Here is a 19,372-nt window from a genome sequence, read left to right as displayed (position 1 = left end):
AGCTAGCGAAAGTGTAAAGAGATATTTAAGTCAATATTAGCAAAACAAATGCTTTAGTAAATGCAACTGTCAAACAATATTATTCAACCTACTAAGTCACAACACACAGGTATATAACAACGCATATACAACATACCTTCTCAGAATGTTTGAATTGCCTCCAAAAGCTATCGTACATTCTATTTGTGGTTCTCTCAGGAGCACACACTACAGTTTTGATATAAATTTTAAAGCTGCGATCCAACAGCTGATTAATTTCACCATAGTCGTAATCATCGTATCTGTAATCAAAAGAACAAATATGTTCAGATTTTGCATCACACTTGCCAGTTATAATAATTACTGTGCTATTCCTCGCTATTTCACAGCCATATTTTCTGGTAGATCTTAAGCTGGTTTTACTAGAATCCCAATTATAGTAGTACCCTCAGTATTTTTGTCCATTCTCAATATGTGGGAAACAGCACACGTCACCTTTTTTGGGTGGTTTGCCCTGTTTCCATCTTCTACTCTATGTAGTCCTGTTCAGGTGCTGACCTTCAGAGTACTGCAGCTGTCTTCTGCCTTTTTGGATTTGCTGTTTTCTGTGACAGCTTTCTTAGTATCTTCTAGCCATGGATTTGGGAGCAACGCAAAACTTTTGTTCTAGAACAGTGATAGCTAACCTTTTCTGGACCCAAAGCGTGCATGTGCGAATGCGCGTGTGTGCATGTGCCCAAACCCCCAAAATGCAATGCGTGTGAGGCCAAGCCCTCCCCGCGCATGCGCGGCAGAGACCCGACCAGCTGGCTGGCGGAAGACGCGCGCACATCCGTGGCAGAGCTGAACTGGGGTGACGGCTCATGTGCCCACAGAGAGGGTGCTGCATGCCACCTGTGGCACATGTGCCATACATTTGTCACCACAGTTCTAGCTTTAGCTTTTTTAGCTAGTTAGCTTTCTCAGCTTACAAGGTTCTTACCTCAAGCACAATTGTTATCAAGTATTTGCCTTTAAAAGCATTTGTTAGTAAGAAGTTACCAATGCAATTAGGTTTTTATCAAGTTCATTGATTGTATGCTCATGGCTTTTGATTTAGGTTCTTAATATAAATTTCCATAATATATGTTCAAGCAATATGGGAAGCATAATTTTCAAAATTAATAGATAACTAAAGCTGATCCGGACCAACCTTATTCCAAACATACAGTGGATGTAATTCCAGATTGCGCGTCTAAGCATTGATGTATCCACATCTTTATGCATAGCCATTGTGTTGTAAGTCAAATTGTAGGCAATTTGAAACTTCTCATCTATCAGTTGTCCTACATCTGGATAGAGACGATTTACCAGCGAATATCCGTGGTCTTCCCATGAATAGTCCTTAAAAGCAAAACATACATGGAAGCAAGTTCTCAAGAATTTTGACAAAGTAGAAAAAATATATATTTTTCACTGCATTTTTAAAATACAAATTAATGAGATAATTGCTAGGTATTCCAACAGCATGGATACTCTGTTGTCCTCCACTGGTTTCAACTGCAGGTCGTCCTCAACTTATGACCCACAATTAAGACAGAATTTCCATTCCTAAACAAAGTGCACTTTTTCAAGTGAATTGTGCCTCATTTTATGAAACTTTTTGACAGGGAGTCCGTGCAGTTAAGTGAATCATGCCGTCATTCGGCTTCCGCCTTTGAATTTTCTTGTCGGAAGCCAGCTGGAATGGTGTCATCCCCTCCACATGAACCCAGGATGCTACAACTGTCTAAATGTATGTCCATTGTCAAGTGCCTCAATTTTGATCCCTTGACAGTAGGAATGCTATGACCATTGTAAGTATGAGGACTGGTTGCAGGTCATTTTTTTCAGCGCTGTTGTAACTTCGAAAGGTTGCTAAACGAATGGTTATAAGTCAAGGACTATCTGTATAGCTTTCACAATAATCCCCTATATTCTGCCTGAGAATGATTAGTAAATGTTCAAAGCTACAGGGCAACAAATTGCCTGTGCTTGCTTTAAAGTTATTTAAAAAACCCATACAGCATGTACTTTATACACCTAATATTCTGGGGAACACTTTATTTATTTATTTATTTATTTGAATTTATATCCCGCCCTTCTCCGAAGACTCAGGGCGGCTTACACTATGTTAGCAATAGTCTTCATCCTATTTGTATATTTATATACAAAGTCAACTTATTGCCCCCAACAATCTGGGTCCTCATTTTACCTACCTTATAAAGGATGGAAGGCTGAGTCAACCTTGGGCCTGGTGGGACTTGACCTTGCAGTAATTGCAAGCAGCTGTGTTAATAACAGACAGACTTAGTTTGCTGAGACACCAGAGGCTCATTTCGATACTGATAATGTATGACTTACCTGCACACGGAAGGTAGGTACGTGCATCCCATGTCTTGAGAAATCTTTATAGCCATAGCTGGTATCCTCAAAGTGACGAGAAACATCTCTTGTTGGTGCTATTTCTTCATCTTCTGTTAAATATGTAACAAATACGATAGTTTCACAAAAATAGCTTAAAGCCCATTGCCAAATTATAATAAATGACAATACAGGAAAAGCATTTTGCAGATAAAGTATAGCTTCTTCAAAAATGCAGTACTGAAATTCCTCCCCATGTAATCTTTGCTTTTAATAGCAATAAGGATCCAAACATGTTGATCGTCTGTGTTATGAAACGGAGGGCTGCAACTTATTTGAATGTCACTTATGAATATGAAAAATGGACAAGCTTGTTTTCTTCTGTAATTATTTTCAAATATGAGAAAACTAGCCCTTGAGAATGAACCCATTACTTAATTACTGTGAAAAGGGTCAATAATGTACACAGGACCAGGAATTAGCATCCAAGATCCTTGCTTACGATCTTGTTGCTTGTCCATAAGCAGATTGACAGGGTAGATACAATTAACACCCAGTCTACAAGTATATTAGAAAGGTTCACAGTTTTAGTGGCAATGAACCAACTATACAAGCTTAGCTGTAAGATAATTGCTGCCACTGCAATTTTTGGGCTACAAGTTCCATACTGTAAATACGTCAGTTCTTCCGCTATCACATACTGTATATAAAAGACTTAGTTATTCTACAGGCTGGTTGTGAGCACCCTTCCTTGTGCTGCTTCTGAGAGCCAATGGGCAGGGAGAATGAGCCAACTCGTTCTCCCTGCCCATAAAATAGAAACCTTGGCTTGGGCATGGCAAAATACACACATTGCTTGCAACACACACCCTTCCTATCTATATACAATTTGTTCTTAGGTAATTATGTATTTTTATGTACACATGCAAGGGCATCTGTGGCTAGGAAGGCATTTGTACAATTTTATCTGGTACACCCATTGCATCTTTCCTAGATTGGAGAAGTCTGGCAGACAGCCATTTCTCTAGTCATCTCATGACTTGATTACTATAATGTACATGGGCTGCCCTTGAAGACACTTCAGAAGCTTCAACTGATCCAGAAGGTAGTAGTACGAGCAGTGATGGGAAAGCATTGATATGCTCATGTAACCTCTCCACTTCATGAGTTGCACTGGTTGCCAATTTGCTTCTGAGTGCAATTCAAAATGCTGGTCGATGCCTATAAAGACCTACATATAATAGGTCCTGACTGATTGGTCAGCCAAATATTTAGATTTGATTTGATATTTTTATCCACCTATCCAGTCCTTCCCAAGGCGTTAAAATATACCATTGCAGGATGCTGTTCCAAGTAAAGCTGCCTTTTACAATTGACGAATGGCGATTTTGTCGATGCGATGATGTTCAGGTGGTGCTTCAGAAGTTTTGGGATCTATCACTATTGGTACTACTTTTGCTTTTTTTTTCTACCACAGTCATTTTACTTCTATTTGTAGGTCTTTTGTATTTTGTTATTTTCTCCAGTTATTTCTTTCCTATTCTTACCATGTTGCTTTACTGTAACATCCACTTTCTGGATTTTTTTTGTTCTTATTGACAAGTCATTGTGGTTTTTATACCTACATGCATGGAATTGTCATTTTGTAAATGATGTAAGAGCAGATTTCTGATTTTGAATGTAACATTTTCAATATTTCCTAGTGCTACTGAAAACTTATTATGATATGGAACACAATACCATATTTATCATTTGATAACAGCTATTTTAAGCCCATACAGAGCCTTCAGTTTAAAATGAAATGACTGACTAGAGAGCCAAATTTGCTGGCCTGCTCCATTGAGCTAATGAATTCACATTTATTTATAAAAAATCTGTTTTGTCCTATTAGTGATTATGTAGTTTTCCGTTTTTTAAACCTCTTAAGTTTTAACAGATTAATTTTAAGAATGATTGTTATAAAATGAATGTCTGTTAAACTGGCAAGTGCTAATATGACAATTTGCATCATCTGCTTGATACCATTACACTAATTATGCCACTTGTGTTAATTTATGTCATTTGCATAATGGTGCTGTTTCACAAATGAGAAATTATATTATTTACTTTGTGTGTGTACTATTATGCAAATGACATCAATTTGTGCAGAAAATTGGTCTGATCCTTATAAAATCTTTTTCATCAAGATAAATTAAGATTTCACTGTATTTACTAAATCTAGTGTTCTTTAGGTTCTCTGAATTGTGAGTCACATAGCCAACAGATATATTAGTTGGATTAGTTAGATTGCCCATGGACAATCTCTGAGCCCTGACACTTTTCCGGATTATTGTTCATCTTACTTAAGAAATCTGACAGGTCTATGCTGAGCTGTGAAATATTTAACAACTTTTTGAAGGACAGTTGGATTCTTGATTTCTTAAAGGAAGCAATGTCAGGCCTATATTGTACTGAGGGGTGGTAGTTTAAGTACAAACTTTCTAAAAATTACTGCCCGATGGTCAGAACTTTTTAGAGTGTGCTGGGTTGAATGTAGGTTTAAAGGATGATGATAATTCTGACCCATTTTTTACCCCTGGTTTTAGAAGAGAGCAGTTATTGTTGCCCTGATGAACTATTTATGTTACAGAATAATGAGGAAGTATAAATACTGGAACTGATAAATATACATGTGAAATTTTAAAAAATAAAGAAATATTAAATATGTTCTGACCTGAGCAACCCACCAACATGCTTTCTCTCTTCTCCTTCTCGAATCGGGTGGCCTTTTCTTCTTGACTAGCTTCAACATCGTCTCTGCATTCCTGTATTTGCTTCATTTTTTCCATCAGTGCTTCTACTTCACAGGAGGGCTCAGGAGTCTTTAATAGAAACATTTGTTAAAATTGCAATGCAGCACTGATACTCCATTATGATAAAGACTGGATTTTCTATTTTATACCTAAGGTAGTACTTGCAACTTTTTTAGAAAGCCTATTTATAGAATTAGGAAGAAAGCAAATGCAATTTTTTCTAATGCTTAAATTAAAGGAACAATTTTTCTTTTGCATAGCAAATACATGGAAATTATTTTACCAATTGAAGGAATTTTTAAACGTCCCAAAATGAGAATATGTAAAGTTGATGCATAAATGTACTTGCAGGCAGGAATTGCTAGCAGTAGTTCCTTAGTGTGGCACTACATCACTGGATAATTAAATATCCTATAATTGGGATTGCTATAATACAGTTAATTCTTTATTTTGAACATGTTAGAACGAATTTTAAAAAGGCTGAGGCCTTGCATTATTATTAATAACATCTCAACTGAGTGGCAAATCATGTTTCTAACTGATACGCTTCATAAATATTTCTTACAATTAAGAACCGAGTGACTACTTCTGTTCGTTTTAATGAAACCAACATAATGCAAACTGTTTTATAATTATCTTCAGTCATATAATCTTGAAAAATAAAAACAATCTTATAATCATTCTTTGTCTTGCAGAGGATATATCAGATAATTCCAGGTGCTAATTTAGAAAAGTCAGACCAACTCTTAGAAGAAAAACATTTCTTGAATATTGCTGTTTCTTCTAGCTCATATTAAGAGAAATCCAAGTCTGTGTATCTCAAGCCAATTGGGTTTCCTGGCATGCAATTATACCTAACACTGTGCATTTGCTGCAGGAAATACTGTTAATGTGTATTAACAGATATACAGTATTAGTAATAATACCAAAGTTGCAGCTGAAATGAAATGTTATGTTCTAGACTACATTCAAGTTAAGATTGCCTTCAGCCTAATATGGCAACCTCTTCCCACGTCTCTGACTTCCAAAAATTTTGTCTGAATTTCTTTCAGGGTCCCAGGGTCCATGTGTTCAAACACTATGGTTACAAAGTCATACAGAAGTTTCTTCCAACAGTTAAGTAACAGATATACTCCATTTCAGTGTGCCCCTTTATAACATCCATCTTGCATTTCTAAAGAGATTTACTTGATAGTTTAAAGTATTCATTCTCTCCATTAAAAAAAAAAAGAAGGGAGAGACTAAGGGAAGGAAGGCAAGTTGTACAACTTTGCAAATATACACCACAACAAGCAGATGCCTTTTAAAAAGGTAAACACACTCAACCTTTCAGAACACAATACTCACTGTAATATCTGTGTCAGGGATGTGCACCTTATACTCATCATGATTGCCATTTGTTATATCACAAATGCAATAACCATCAACGGAGAGCAGCCTGAAAGTGTGACCGCCATCACAGTGGATCTCTGGATTGATTCCACAGCCAAAAGTGAACGAAGCGAGCGAGTGATAGTGTGTGAGGAGTACCACAGCATGGACCAATTCTGCCAATGACCAGCTGTGTTCTTCGGTTTTTAGAAGTTGCTTTAAAAAAAAAAGGGAGAAGGAACGTAATCATTACATCAAATTTTGTCAGGCCCCCAGAACCAACAGTGACATGTGGAGTTGCTTCTGTGAAGTTCCTTTATTGTTCACCTACAGGCAGACTCTTGCCAGATTAAAGCAACTATCTGCATAACTATAGGTGTACTGTGTAAACTACTAGCAAACTTTTCAAGCTCCGCTGCCTTTTTGCCCTCTGAAGCAGTCCCTCTCTTTTGGGACTCCTAACTATATTCCATAACAAATTTATAATCATCACACCACAAGTAATATCACAAATATAAGTCCCCAGTGAAGTCCACTGTAAACCACCCTGAGTCCTTCGGGAGAAGGGCGGTATAAAAATCAAATAAATAAATAAATACAGTGGATCAAAAATACTACAGCAAGAGATTAATTTTAACTGCTCCATTCTAAGGGGTCCTTTTAAAATGCAGAAAGCCATGTTAAATACTTTATAGCCCTTTTTCATTTGGCAGCTATGAGAAGTATATCATGTATTGTTTGTTCTATGTATCTAGGACAGTAATGTAATTTAGAAATAAAAGCAGGCAGTGGTGAAGGATGACTAAGCATAAAGTCTATGCAGGAAATGGTGTTTGAAACAATATATTTTAACTACTTTAAATACTGTAAAAGTCAAACATCCAGAAACAATTTAGTCATTGGTGCTACAGGACTCAAAAATTTTGGAGAGAAAATATCATCAAAATGGGTGCAATTTTGCACATCTGGGAAGGATGGGTGATCTTTTCTTGTTTCATTTTGAACTGGTAAAAACAAAAAGAGAACCTTTTCTTTTAAAATATATATATATTGCAACAAGTGATGGGGAAACCCCTGCTGAGTTCATTAAAGTGATTTGGAGACAGATTCTGCAATAACTTAAATTTGAGTAACAAACATTAAATTGGTAGCTTAAGAATTACGGACCAACAAATAATGGCAGCCATTTCAAAAATATAAAATCATTGTAGATTCAAGAAACACACTTACTTCAATATGTTCCTTTGTAATGAGCCAGGGTCTGTGCGCCAAGATTTTATTCAAATCACCCAACTTCTGCAACTTTTGAGGTGCATTTTCTAGACCATTCAGCCATTTAGGATCTCCTCCAACTTGTAGAAAATAATTGACATGAAGGTTTACCAAGTAAGAGCACTGATGTCTTGCTGCAGCCTAGAAAACAATGTGCAAACAAGAATAATGGAACAGAGATGTTCCATAGTCATTTAAAAACATAATTACAGAGAACACTGCTTAGGTAAAGTAAAACAATGCGTATAACACAATACTGTACACTACTGAAAAAAACCCCATGCATTCTTTTAATTATTTCATTTTTGTATATGCCTTATATGCAAGATCAAAATTGAAAAATAACAGTGAAATGGATTAAATTTGAAAGCCACTTGCACAGGCAAATTCCATGATCTACAGGAATGAGTTAGATTTAGTATGAACTGCAACTCCCTCATCTCTTACTAATGATCTCACTGGTGAGGATTGATGGGGAATAGAGTTCAGTTTCATCTGGTGGCCTGTACTTTGATCGGCCCTGATTTAAGGATTGTATTTCTAGAAAGAAATTTCATTGACTGAAATGATATCCAAATTTTCCCCTGAAAAGCATAGGCGTATAGTGGCTTACAAAACAGAATCGATGTTCGAATGATTTTTCAACAAGCTGAAAGCAGCAAGAACAAAACCACAAAGAAGTGCAACCAGCACCTAATTGAGTCAAATACATTGCTTAATCTTTTGGGGCAATGACTATTCTGCATTTCTTGCAATCCTAGGCAATAAAATGTGACTGTTGATCTTCAAGTGATCTCTGTTAACAGTTTACATAAATGTCAACGAACAGGATAAAAATCATGGGATCCAGGCCAAAGGGTTACATATGAGCCTTATAAAGTATACTATCAAAATTAAACTGGATCAATAAAATATTCTTTCTCTGCAAACTCCTCGCAACACAGTAACCCAGAAGATACCATGTTTGATATTGAAGTTGGATCATCACTACATTTTAATGCATTTAATAAAAATAATGCCACCTAATATTTATAGTATTTAAATCTAAAGTTATCTTCTTAGACACTGTTTAACAAGGATAGACAAGAACTAACCATATGCACCGCTTAGTAGTTGGCTATTTTTACATCCAGGATGTAACAAGCATGCAATGTGGGCAACCACAATGAGCCAAGAATCCTGTTCATATTCTCAGGATGCAAAAATTGTAGGGAGCCTTTAATCCCTGCACTAACAACTGCAAAAGATGCATAACTTTTATTAATATGCACTGTAAGTCAGAAGGAATTAAAATGATTTTATATACAAAAAGTGTCTTCCAAACTGGTCATAGAAATGGAAGACTATGTATAAAAGCAACGATGCAAAATAATTATGCTTTTCCATTATCCCTATCATACAATAGAGACATCGTTACTGAGATATAATAGTTGAGTTCTAATTTCAGTTTGAATTCATTCAAAGCTGTATATCACTTTAATTGTTTTATATACCGATTTCACTGTTAAGGTTTCCAGACAGACAATTTTCTTAGCTTTATGGAGCTAAGTGGAAAGGTAAACTATCCATTACCAAAGTTGCAATCCAACTCCTACAAGAGGAGCTGTGTAAGAACATTATTCAGACAGGCATACACCACATGGGCATGCAGGCCCATACATCAGAACAAGAAAACAAAATGAATATCTGTGCAGCTTTATCAAAAAGTTCCTGGCTACTCAATCAACTAGATTAGAGCAGGGGTCTCCAACCTTGGCAACTTTAAGCCTGGCGGACTTGAACTCCCAGAATTCCCCAAAGCTGGCTGGGGAATTCTGGGAGTTGAAGTCCGCCAGGCTTAAAGTTACCAAGGTTGGAGACCCCTGGACTAGAGCATAACCAACACAAGCTATGAAAAGGATAACATTATTACAACAAAAAATCTCAGAAATGATCAGCAGGACAATTTCAACCACCCATTATGGTGGTTGGTAAGGCATTACCATAACATGCAAACTAAATTCAATTAAAGCCCTCCAAAACCTCTTAACCAAACCAAAACAATGAAGAAAAAAACATGAAGGAAAAAACAGAAGTCATCTACTACATACAGTCTAAGCAGCCACTATGTAAGATAGACAAGCAGAAGACTAGAAGAGCAGATCCAGTCAGAAGGACACAATGAAAACTCCTTAATCTCATGCAGCCAAAAATGGACAGACTCAATCATAGTTTCACCTGGGAAACTGTGAGCATCCTAGACCAATTCCAAAAATGTTAGAGAATTCCTGGAAGCTTGGTATTCAGACAAATCAGCTACTGTAAGAAATTAACCATATTTATATGCCATTCAAGAGAAAAAAGCTAAAAAGGAAAGAAAGACCAGAACAATCTCCTCCAGCAGCCAACATCCAGATAAACATGAATTAACACCAGACAAACAAGCAGAAAACAATACCCTCAACAAGGAACTACCAAGCAGAAATCCACACCCCCATCAAAACCGGGAGGGTAAACTACTGTATATAAACAGGGAGCAACTCCACACTCACTAGCACTGATGGTATTACCTAATTGGGTAATGAAATGTCTGCGAGCAAACAATCGAGCTCAGGGAACACCAAGGACTCTACAGTTCAGTTCCGAGCTACATGTACTCTTCTATTGAAATTATCATAGAGCCCTTGGCAAGATTATTAAAAGTATAGGAAATTTTCAAATTTACAGCTGAGCTCACCCAAGCCAGTTCATGTTGTCAGACTCTGGGACAATATTTTTGATTTAATTTAAATGCAGCCATAAAACATCAGTATATAGTTAGGAATCGTTTAAAACTTTCCCCTTGAACTCTCTTATCTAAATCTATCTAATAATTTTAAATTCATTTTCCTTAATCTTAAATTAGCTTTGCTTTGGTGCTTTAGAGCTGTATGTGCTCTCTATTCAGCAAATGCTAAAAAGTGAGTAATATGATAAAGGGCTTGTAGATTTAGATTTAGATCAAGAAAGATTGAAGGGGGAATGAGAAAACCACTTCACTCAGCACCACTGATACTAAATTAACTGCTTTTATGGAACATAACAATGTAAACAAAAATCAACTTGTTTGCTGCTCATGTCAATAAAGAATTTGCATCTATGGTACTGTATAATTTTGATTATAATATTTAGTGCAGATAGAAACTCATTAGGGTATTTTAAAATATTCCAGAGATAGAACGCTGTTATTTTTACAAATTAATAAAATTAACAGAGATACTAAGATTCCCTAAGCACATAGTCATACACATACACTTTAAAGAGAAACGCTAATGCTGTAAAAAAATGTTTCATGGGTCATAATTCAACATACCATTATACCTATATAGTGTCGATAGCAAAGAGGCAGTGGACCATCCATCTGCAATAGATAATGCTGCGTTTTCAAAAAGCTCTCCAGATACCGTGGATGAAAAACCATCACCAATGTAATGTTATCCAAATGCCCTAAAGTTGTGAAAGACTCAGCAAACAAAGAAGACATCTGAGGATCCTCAGCGCTCACTTGAAGAATCTGTGTGAAAGGAGGGGGGGAAACCACAACAACAATATTTTTTAGGAGCAAAAATAACATATTTTAAATAATTGTAAACTTCAAAGCCAGTGTTTTTCAACCTCAGCAACTTTACGATGTATGGATTTCGACTGACAGAATTCCCCAGCCAGAAATGCTGGCTGAAAAATGCAGGGAGTTGAAGTCCATATATCTTCAAAATCTCTGAGAATGAGGAACACAGTCCAAATAAATTGTTAAGTCTATATACTGTGCATACACTGAGTTGGGGCACAGAAGAGATTCTAGAAATTAACCATTGCCCAAGCATGGCAAATAGTATGTGTACTACAAATTAATAATGTGACTGATTAATTATCTGGAGGCACATTTTAACTGAGAAATAAATAGAAAGCATATATTTAATTATCAGCAATGTGATAGTCAATAAAGTCTTCCAAATTGCTAAGTAGTGGAAAATAAATCACTCTCAGAAGGCCACTTGTGAATCTTAATTTGGAATTAAAGTTCACCAGCTAATTGTCTGTTACAATTATGGATCAGGTTAAACAATATTTGATACCCAAAAGAATTGGGCAACCAGTTTAAAATGGCCAATTAAATACTGGTAGTTCTCAACTTACAATTACAATTGAGCCCAAATTTTCTGTTGTTAAGTGAGACATTTCTTAAGTGAGTTTTGTCCCATTTTATGACTTTTCTTTGCCACAGTTGTTAAGTGAATCACTGCCGTTGATAAGTTAGCAACCTGGTTGTTAAGTGAATCTGGCTTCCCCATTGACTCTGCTTGTGAGAAGGTTGCAAAAGCTGATCACATGACCTTGGGATACAGCAACCGTCATAAGTATGAAGCAGCTGCCAAGCATCTGAATTCTGATCACATGATCATGGGGATGCTTCAAAGGCTTTAACTGTGAAACTCACTTTCTTCAGTGTTGTCGTAACTGTGGCCGGGCACCAAGTGAATTGCTGTAAGTCAAGGACTACCTGTATTAAAATTACATGCACATCTTTTCCAGCTGCCAAACCCTACTAAGGATTTGTTGCACTCTGGATGGCCAATACAAATTTGCAGATTAACAGCTGTTCTTCAGTCAACATTAAACTTTGAAAAATCCCCTCCAACCCTGGCAAAAATGTCACAATTTCATTGTTTTCTTGCAAAACAGAAAGCCTTACATACCTCCATTTCTGGGATGAATCTACTTGGTCCTTGTCCCAGTGGTCTGGGGATCCTAATTCCAAGTTCCTAGAAAAGAATGTTACACTACAGTACCTGAACTTTTTAGTTATAAACATTTCAGCTGCGGCTTTGAGAGCAATTAATGCTTCACCACTGAAAGAGAACCAGCCTTGTATTTCAAAAGTGCAATCAGTGGAAATGTTCTGCCCATGCTTCATAACAAGCCACACTTGTTTACAGTGCACCATTCTGCTGCCATTAAAAACAATGAAACCTGGTTCAGTAAAAAAACCTAGTTTTGCATAAAGTACTTGGCAAAGGGTCAAGAACAAGGAGTTCAGTACACAGCTGCTAGCAGGGTAATGTCAGCGATATTGGAGGCTTTTGAAGTACATCTGCATATCCGCAAAACAGCCTATGTATGAAATCTCTCAGTATCTTTCAGGAAGTAACAGGGCTGTAATTTTATCAGGGCTTGAGGGGGAAGCCACAAAAGTACATGCAATAGGATTTTTTATATGTCTATTTAAAAATGACAAAAGAACAAACAGTAATTTCTTAGACTGAATTTATAGTCAACTTGAAACTTTTATCTACCGCAAAACTTTCGCTGAATTAATTTTCAAGCCCCATTGCACAACTAAAATGTTTTCAGCTAAGATCTTTTAAACATATTACAAAAGCAGTGAATTACCCAAGATTACCCAAGTGGCATTTTTTAAAAACACCTTTATACACACACTGCATGAACCAATTTTGCAATTGTATGATTATGCAGTTAAAAAGATAACCTTATGGAATTCACAGAACTAAAGCTGGTTGCTTTTGTTATTGTGAAAAAGCCCTAAGTCATATAATCATTTCTAATATTTTTTTTGCGCAGAATCACTTCATCCAGAAAAGAAGTGCTGTGTCAGAAGAAAATATTTTTCTTCTGCGTTCAGAAAAATATATATTGTTATGATATATAAGTATCTTCATCCATTAAAAAATAAAAAATAATAAGGAGCAGAGACCAGCAATTTTTTAAAAAGCAAGACTTGGCCTTTGAAAAGCACTGCTGGAGCTTTGGCTGCCCACTGAAAAAGCAAAATGAATATGTGGGCAAAGTGATTACCTTACAACAGGTTCTGGAGAACAGAAGCCAAGCCCTCTTCTGGTCAATTACCAAATAATCAAAAGAAAGACTGACCCAAGAGGCAGTTTGGTCTAGTGGTTAAGTTACTAGGCTAGAAACAAGAAGACTGTGAGTTCTAATCCTCCTGCTTTAGGCATAAAAGCCAGCTGGGTGACTTTGGTCAGTCATACTCTCTCAGTCCAACTGACCTCACAAGGCTGTTGTGGGGGAAAAAGGAGGAGGAAGGAATATTAGATACTGTATATTTGCTGCCTTGAGTTATTTATAAAAATAATAAAGGCAGGATTTTAAAGAATCTTTTTAAAAAAGGATGGATGGATGGTTAAATGAATTATACATTATTTCCTCTTTCACGGACACAAACACACACTCCAATTATTTTAGAAATTTACAGTAAATGAAAACATGGCATTTGTGATGTAGCTATAATCATCCCAATAGGTTACCACAACCACAGCTGCCACCATCTCCTGTAGCAGCAGCTCTATTTTTATGGGAATATAACAACTTCCTTGCTCCAAAGAGTCCCAGTCACTCTTTGTGCAAATATATGCTGGGGTTTATAAATATGGCAGTCAGCGACTGCTTTTTGAACTTTGATGGCACCACTAAAATACATGGAGGACTAGAGAATGGTCATCACTACCTCTATTAGCTGCGCCAATACTGGACACCAGCAGCAATGGCTAACAGCACTACAAGTGTCCATATTAGAAAGCATCATGCAGTTAGATTCCTACTCTGAAGCAGAGGGTCAACATAAGCTTGGTGGCACGACCCTTAACAGCATCATTGGCATCCACGTTATTTTTGTATAGGCTTTCTGAATTGGGGGGGGGGGAACAGGTATACATCCTTTATCTTTTAATGGCATGTAGTCTATTTATCTACTTGATAAAATGCACTGCTATTTTTTTCTTCTATCAGTTTGAATAAATGTAACAAGCAAGCAAGACAATATGCAGGGGTAATATAAACAACATGAGACACCCACTCTTTTCTGCAGCCTCTCTCAAACCATTATGGGCAAACATTGAAATGCCCCATTATTTCAATGTTCCTTATTCTACTTTCAGGTTTTATCAGTTTGTACAAGAATAGCAGTGCTTCACCACAGACAAAAGGCAAAGGCTGCCAAAAATGCAGAAACAGTACATATGTTTTGGACCCCACCTTGATTCTTCAGCCCCAAAGCTTTCTTCAGGATGTCTTATCAGAACAGTATTGTATTGTACTTTTTATCATGTTCTGCCTGTCTCTTATCTACACTTCTTGAAGTCTTCTTGCTTTTTGTTTTCTATTGCTAAACCTTCATCCAGAACTGTTTCATTACTTCCCATAACACAATTCTTTTAGTCCATGCACTGAACTTCTAACTAGTTCTAACTAACTTCTAACTAATCTATCGTGTTTACAATTAAAACTATAAAAGGTTTGCTGTACCATCTCTCAACTTTCATTTCCTCTGCTACCTTCCTCAGTAGGTGTTGGTTTCCTCATACAACTTTGCCCTTTCTCTCTGTGTGTTTATATTTATGCTCTGAAAGATCTTCCAGTTTTTAAAATTCTTCCCTCAAAACTATCTTCCCAATGAGGCTTTTAATAACCCCTTAATACATATGCTGTTGTCATCTGTATTCAATATATGGCTTCCCCTCCCCCCCTCATTTATACCTGCCTACTCACCTTTTGTTAATGTTTATCCACTCAGGACAAGGATCCATCCTTATTCCCCCCCCCAATCCTTTCCCTCTCTCTCAGAAACATTTTCTGGTCAATTTAGATTGGCATGGAACAACATGCATCTTTAAATCTCTGTGGTTCTTTTCAGTTTCTAATAAATGATTTCATATTATGTTTTCATGTGGTAAGATTTATGTTGGTGGTTTGTACATTTCCCTTTAAGTACAATGAATGGTTAAAACAATTAGATTTTTCTCTACTCTTATTACTGAAGTGGACAAGACAGGCAAGTTGGATCTCTGTAGCTAAGCAATATTTTTAGGGGTGGGAACATTCACAGAAACCATTTCCACCCACATACTGTTCTCTGTTTTACAACTGGACAACAACAACACAACTGGAGATTTTCCTTGAGTCAGCCTCCAAACAACCAATTGAGGAAGTGAGCTGATGCCAAGTTGTATACAAGATTATACAAAACTGATATTGCCTATAAAAAATTCATGAGGTACACCACTGACTTCATATAACTGAGACACGTTAAATTTCCTAGTTAAAGGTCTTCATAAGTAGAGTTCGCCTGTTCTATTATTTTCTTATTTCACTCCAAAATCAATGTACAATTCCTTAAATCTTATTTCTAGGCTTTTTGATTAAATGATAGCACAACCCACACTATACATAGACACCTTGAAAATGGTAAGTACCCACTCATAACACCATTAGAGCCCAATATCTGTCATATTTTCATGGAACTAGCAAGTCATTTCACATTGCAAAAGTGATATCCACGAACAAAGCATACTAAGCATTTCAATTACAGAATGAACATGAGACTACAATGTATAGAATGCTAGTATATTAGAAGTCCAAGTTTATCAAAGAATAAGGACATTTAGAGGCCCTGGATGAGTTTACAGTATTCTTGCCAGATGAAAAGCATTTAACTGCTGCTTGCATAGCTCCGGCACAAACAACCCACCATCTTTTACAGCAGCCTGGTCTGCTGCCAAGAAACTCTACTCACAAATAAGTTATTTGCATGGCTTAACTGCATTTTATTTCTCTGCAGTTTCCAATTACTCGTTTTAGGATTTGAAATGGCAAAAAAGCATTAACCCAGTCTGTTCTCCTTGGTTAGTAGGTATTTAATGGCAACAAGGGTCAAAAGTCGTATTGAATAGGAGCTTTAACAGCATAAACTAGGGAAAGAAATCTGATTTTTCAAAATTACCTTCAAAGCAAATCTGAGTAGCATTACACTTTCAATTGTACCATTATATTTTATGTATAGGAACAAGTAGTGTTCAGGCCTTTTTCTATTTTTCTGTAGCTTAAGCCAAAAGCAAACCAGATGGCAAAACAAGCAACAGTATAGAAAAATCTTCCTGTAAACCAGGGAAATAGGAATGCACTACCAAGTAAGTCAAGCTACTCATTTCCATCCTCACTGCTATCCCCATTATTTATCAACAACAACCAGTTTAAGAGTATATTTTTAACCCCATGATAAAAAAATATATATCAAAATCATAATATTTCAAATACTTTAGAAAGATTCTAACAAGACCATACCTTTCTATCCTAGGGACCCATTTCATTCTCTCCTCTATCCATTCCTGGATTTACACCGGTGTGGATTCACCAGAATCCAGATCTGTCAACAGTCATTCTTCAACCCTTTCATTGCCAACAAACTTTCTAACTGGTCTGGTTATTTTCCAATAATATATTTGATACTTGCCTTCACACCCTGCAGCTCAATATTGCAGCTCAGCATTTGTCATCCCCATTAAACTTCTCTAGAGCAGGGGTCTCCAGCCTTGGCAACTTTAAGCCTAGAGGACTTCAACTCCCAGAATTCCCCAGCCAGCAAAGCTGGGAGTTGAAGTCCTCCAGGCTTAAAGTTGCCAAGGTTGGAGACCCCTGCTCTAGCGGGCCCCCAAAAACCCAAAGAGCATCAAATCATACAAGATTGATCCTTGCCAAGTCTCCAAACGACACACGGCGCTTCCCCAGATTCTCTGTCCCGCCTCGGGTCTTTTTACCTTGTTCCCACAGGTAGTACAGCGAAACGGTCGCCCTACTTCGCGGTCCCGAGTTGAGTTGGGGCCGCTCGCCAGCTTCATGCCGAAACGCGAACCGGGGATGCCGCCGCTCCCTTCCCCACCGACGGGCACCGCTTAGCACTCCAAAGAGCTCCAGAGCACAAGCCGGCCGAGACTTTAAAAACAGCTGGCGGGCGGGGCACCCCGAGCCGGGTACAAACAAGACAGAGCTCCTCCTTTTGGTCCGCCGCCCACCAATGAGCGGGCCCGGAGGGTTTGGGGGCGGGGCCCGACGGGCTACCTTGACGGGGAGGGGAGCGAACGATCAGAAGACTCCGGGATGAGGGCGGAGGTGGTGGCGCTTACAAGGCAGCTGCTCAACCAGGCTGGCCGAGAGCTGCAGAAACGCGGCATGCAAGGCCTCTGGTCCTTTTAGTCGTCTTCTCTCCTCTCCTGTCCCTATGCAACATTTAAGAGCGGGCTATTTTTAAACGGCCTCTTTGCAGTACAGCACGAGGAAGCCCGACTCTGATGAGAATCACTTGGCCGCTCCTTCTGCCAATAAATGGAAGAATTGTTTGCAACAGCGGAAGAGTAAAAAAGGACTCTTGTCCAGCCTTCCAGTGTCCAGATCTGTTAAATTATCTCAAGGGCTTCGGCATTCTCAAGTACAGGAGTGCTGGGTTGATAAGACAATATCAATACCCCATCTTTTTTTTTTTAACTATGCTTGTAGCAATATTTGATTGCTATTTGATATTTGATTTGGATCCCAAAAATGCATTGGAGATGGCAACAACCTCCAATCTAGTAAGACAGAATGGAAAATCTTTCCATTTTATCCAGTGCAAATGTTTGTTGGGGTAGAAAACACATGTAAAGCAAGTGCTAAGGGAATGTGCATAGTGAAGATGATCCTGCTACCGAACAAGGCCCATATACTTAGCACACCCTTTACAAGTGACTTCCAAGCACCAGTTTCTTCCACTTATACTTGATAGAATAGAATAGAATAGAATAGAATAGAATAGAATAGAATAGAATAGAATAGAATAGAATTTATTGGCCAAGTGTGATTGGACACACAAGGAATTTGTTCTGGTGCATATGCTCTCAGTGTACATAAAAGAAAAAGGAAAAAAAAGCCATCAAAGGTACAACATTTACAACAAATGATGGTCATAGGTGATGCAGAACGAAGAGCATTTGCTGGGAATTCCCCTGGCACTCTGCCCAAAGGCCATCCCACAACTTTCTGTATTCCAAGCCAGATAGTATTTTTCCTCATAAAATGTCACCTGCATTATCTGATGCAACCAAAATCAATAACAACTTTTATAGCAAATCGGTCCAAATTGGCAGCACTTTTCCAGTATTTTAGACAATCTTTCCCAGCCTGATCTAGAGAATGCCAAAGGATGTTCTATATGCAAAATACTTTGTTATTAGGAACATTAAGTTTTTGTCAGCCATAGCAAAAAATTCCTACAACCAACCTAATGGGAATTCCCACATATCTTTAGACCAACCATTTTACATGCAGTGTTGTGGACCAAATTGATAATCTTTTTCCCTCTTAACTAAAAAACATTTGGTGTACATACCAATGGGTCTGGTCACATCTTATTTAACCTATTCAGAGAAGTGCTCTAAATTTCTTGATGATCTTTTCAATAATTCTTGGGCACGTGAACTGAGCCATGTCTCTTCGCGCTTAATATATAAATTACAGAAATTAAAATTTCCGTTTACTTAACACATATTTCCTTTGTTCTTACATAAACTGTGCGTGGATTTCTGTACAGTTAGTAGACAATATTAATAACACTTTTCTCTCCCAAGAAAGGGAACTATTTAAATGCAAAATTAAAATATTGTTCTCTTTTACATGTACGTTTTTAAAACATAGAAATAACCATGTATTCTGGATATTGCTGGATTTAGTGTGACATGAGAAGAAAACTTTGCTATTATTATTGTTTCAACGGAGCA

The 19,372-nt window shown here is 37.4% G+C and overlaps 1 protein-coding gene across 4 annotated transcripts in view; it reads right to left on the bottom strand.

Moving 5' to 3' along the window:
* The window catches only part of SESN1 (sestrin 1), a 54,105-nt gene that overhangs the window by 1,482 nt on the left and 33,251 nt on the right, over positions 1 to 19,372 (bottom strand). For 2 of the 4 annotated variants that reach the window (XM_058174217.1, XM_058174234.1), the window contains 8 exons: positions 12,512 to 12,577; positions 11,128 to 11,328; positions 7,755 to 7,937; positions 6,501 to 6,740; positions 5,075 to 5,222; positions 2,362 to 2,474; positions 1,172 to 1,362; positions 137 to 281 (listed from right to left, as the gene is read on the bottom strand). In XM_058174217.1, the coding sequence (XP_058030200.1) occupies positions 137 to 281; positions 1,172 to 1,362; positions 2,362 to 2,474; positions 5,075 to 5,222; positions 6,501 to 6,740; positions 7,755 to 7,937; positions 11,128 to 11,328; positions 12,512 to 12,577 (1,287 nt within the window). Of the gene's footprint in view, positions 1 to 136; positions 282 to 1,171; positions 1,363 to 2,361; positions 2,475 to 5,074; positions 5,223 to 6,500; positions 6,741 to 7,754; positions 7,938 to 11,127; positions 11,329 to 12,511; positions 12,578 to 17,380; positions 17,567 to 19,372 lie in introns of those variants that run through there. The other 2 variants (XM_058174225.1, XM_058174230.1) reach the window with 2 other exon arrangements.

This window comes from Ahaetulla prasina, chromosome 1 (genome assembly GCF_028640845.1).
Source record: "Ahaetulla prasina isolate Xishuangbanna chromosome 1, ASM2864084v1, whole genome shotgun sequence".
NCBI classification, from domain to species: domain Eukaryota; kingdom Metazoa; phylum Chordata; class Lepidosauria; order Squamata; family Colubridae; genus Ahaetulla; species Ahaetulla prasina.
The sequence above is the reverse complement of the archived record's forward strand: the minus strand, read 5'-3'. Positions and strand labels throughout refer to the sequence as shown.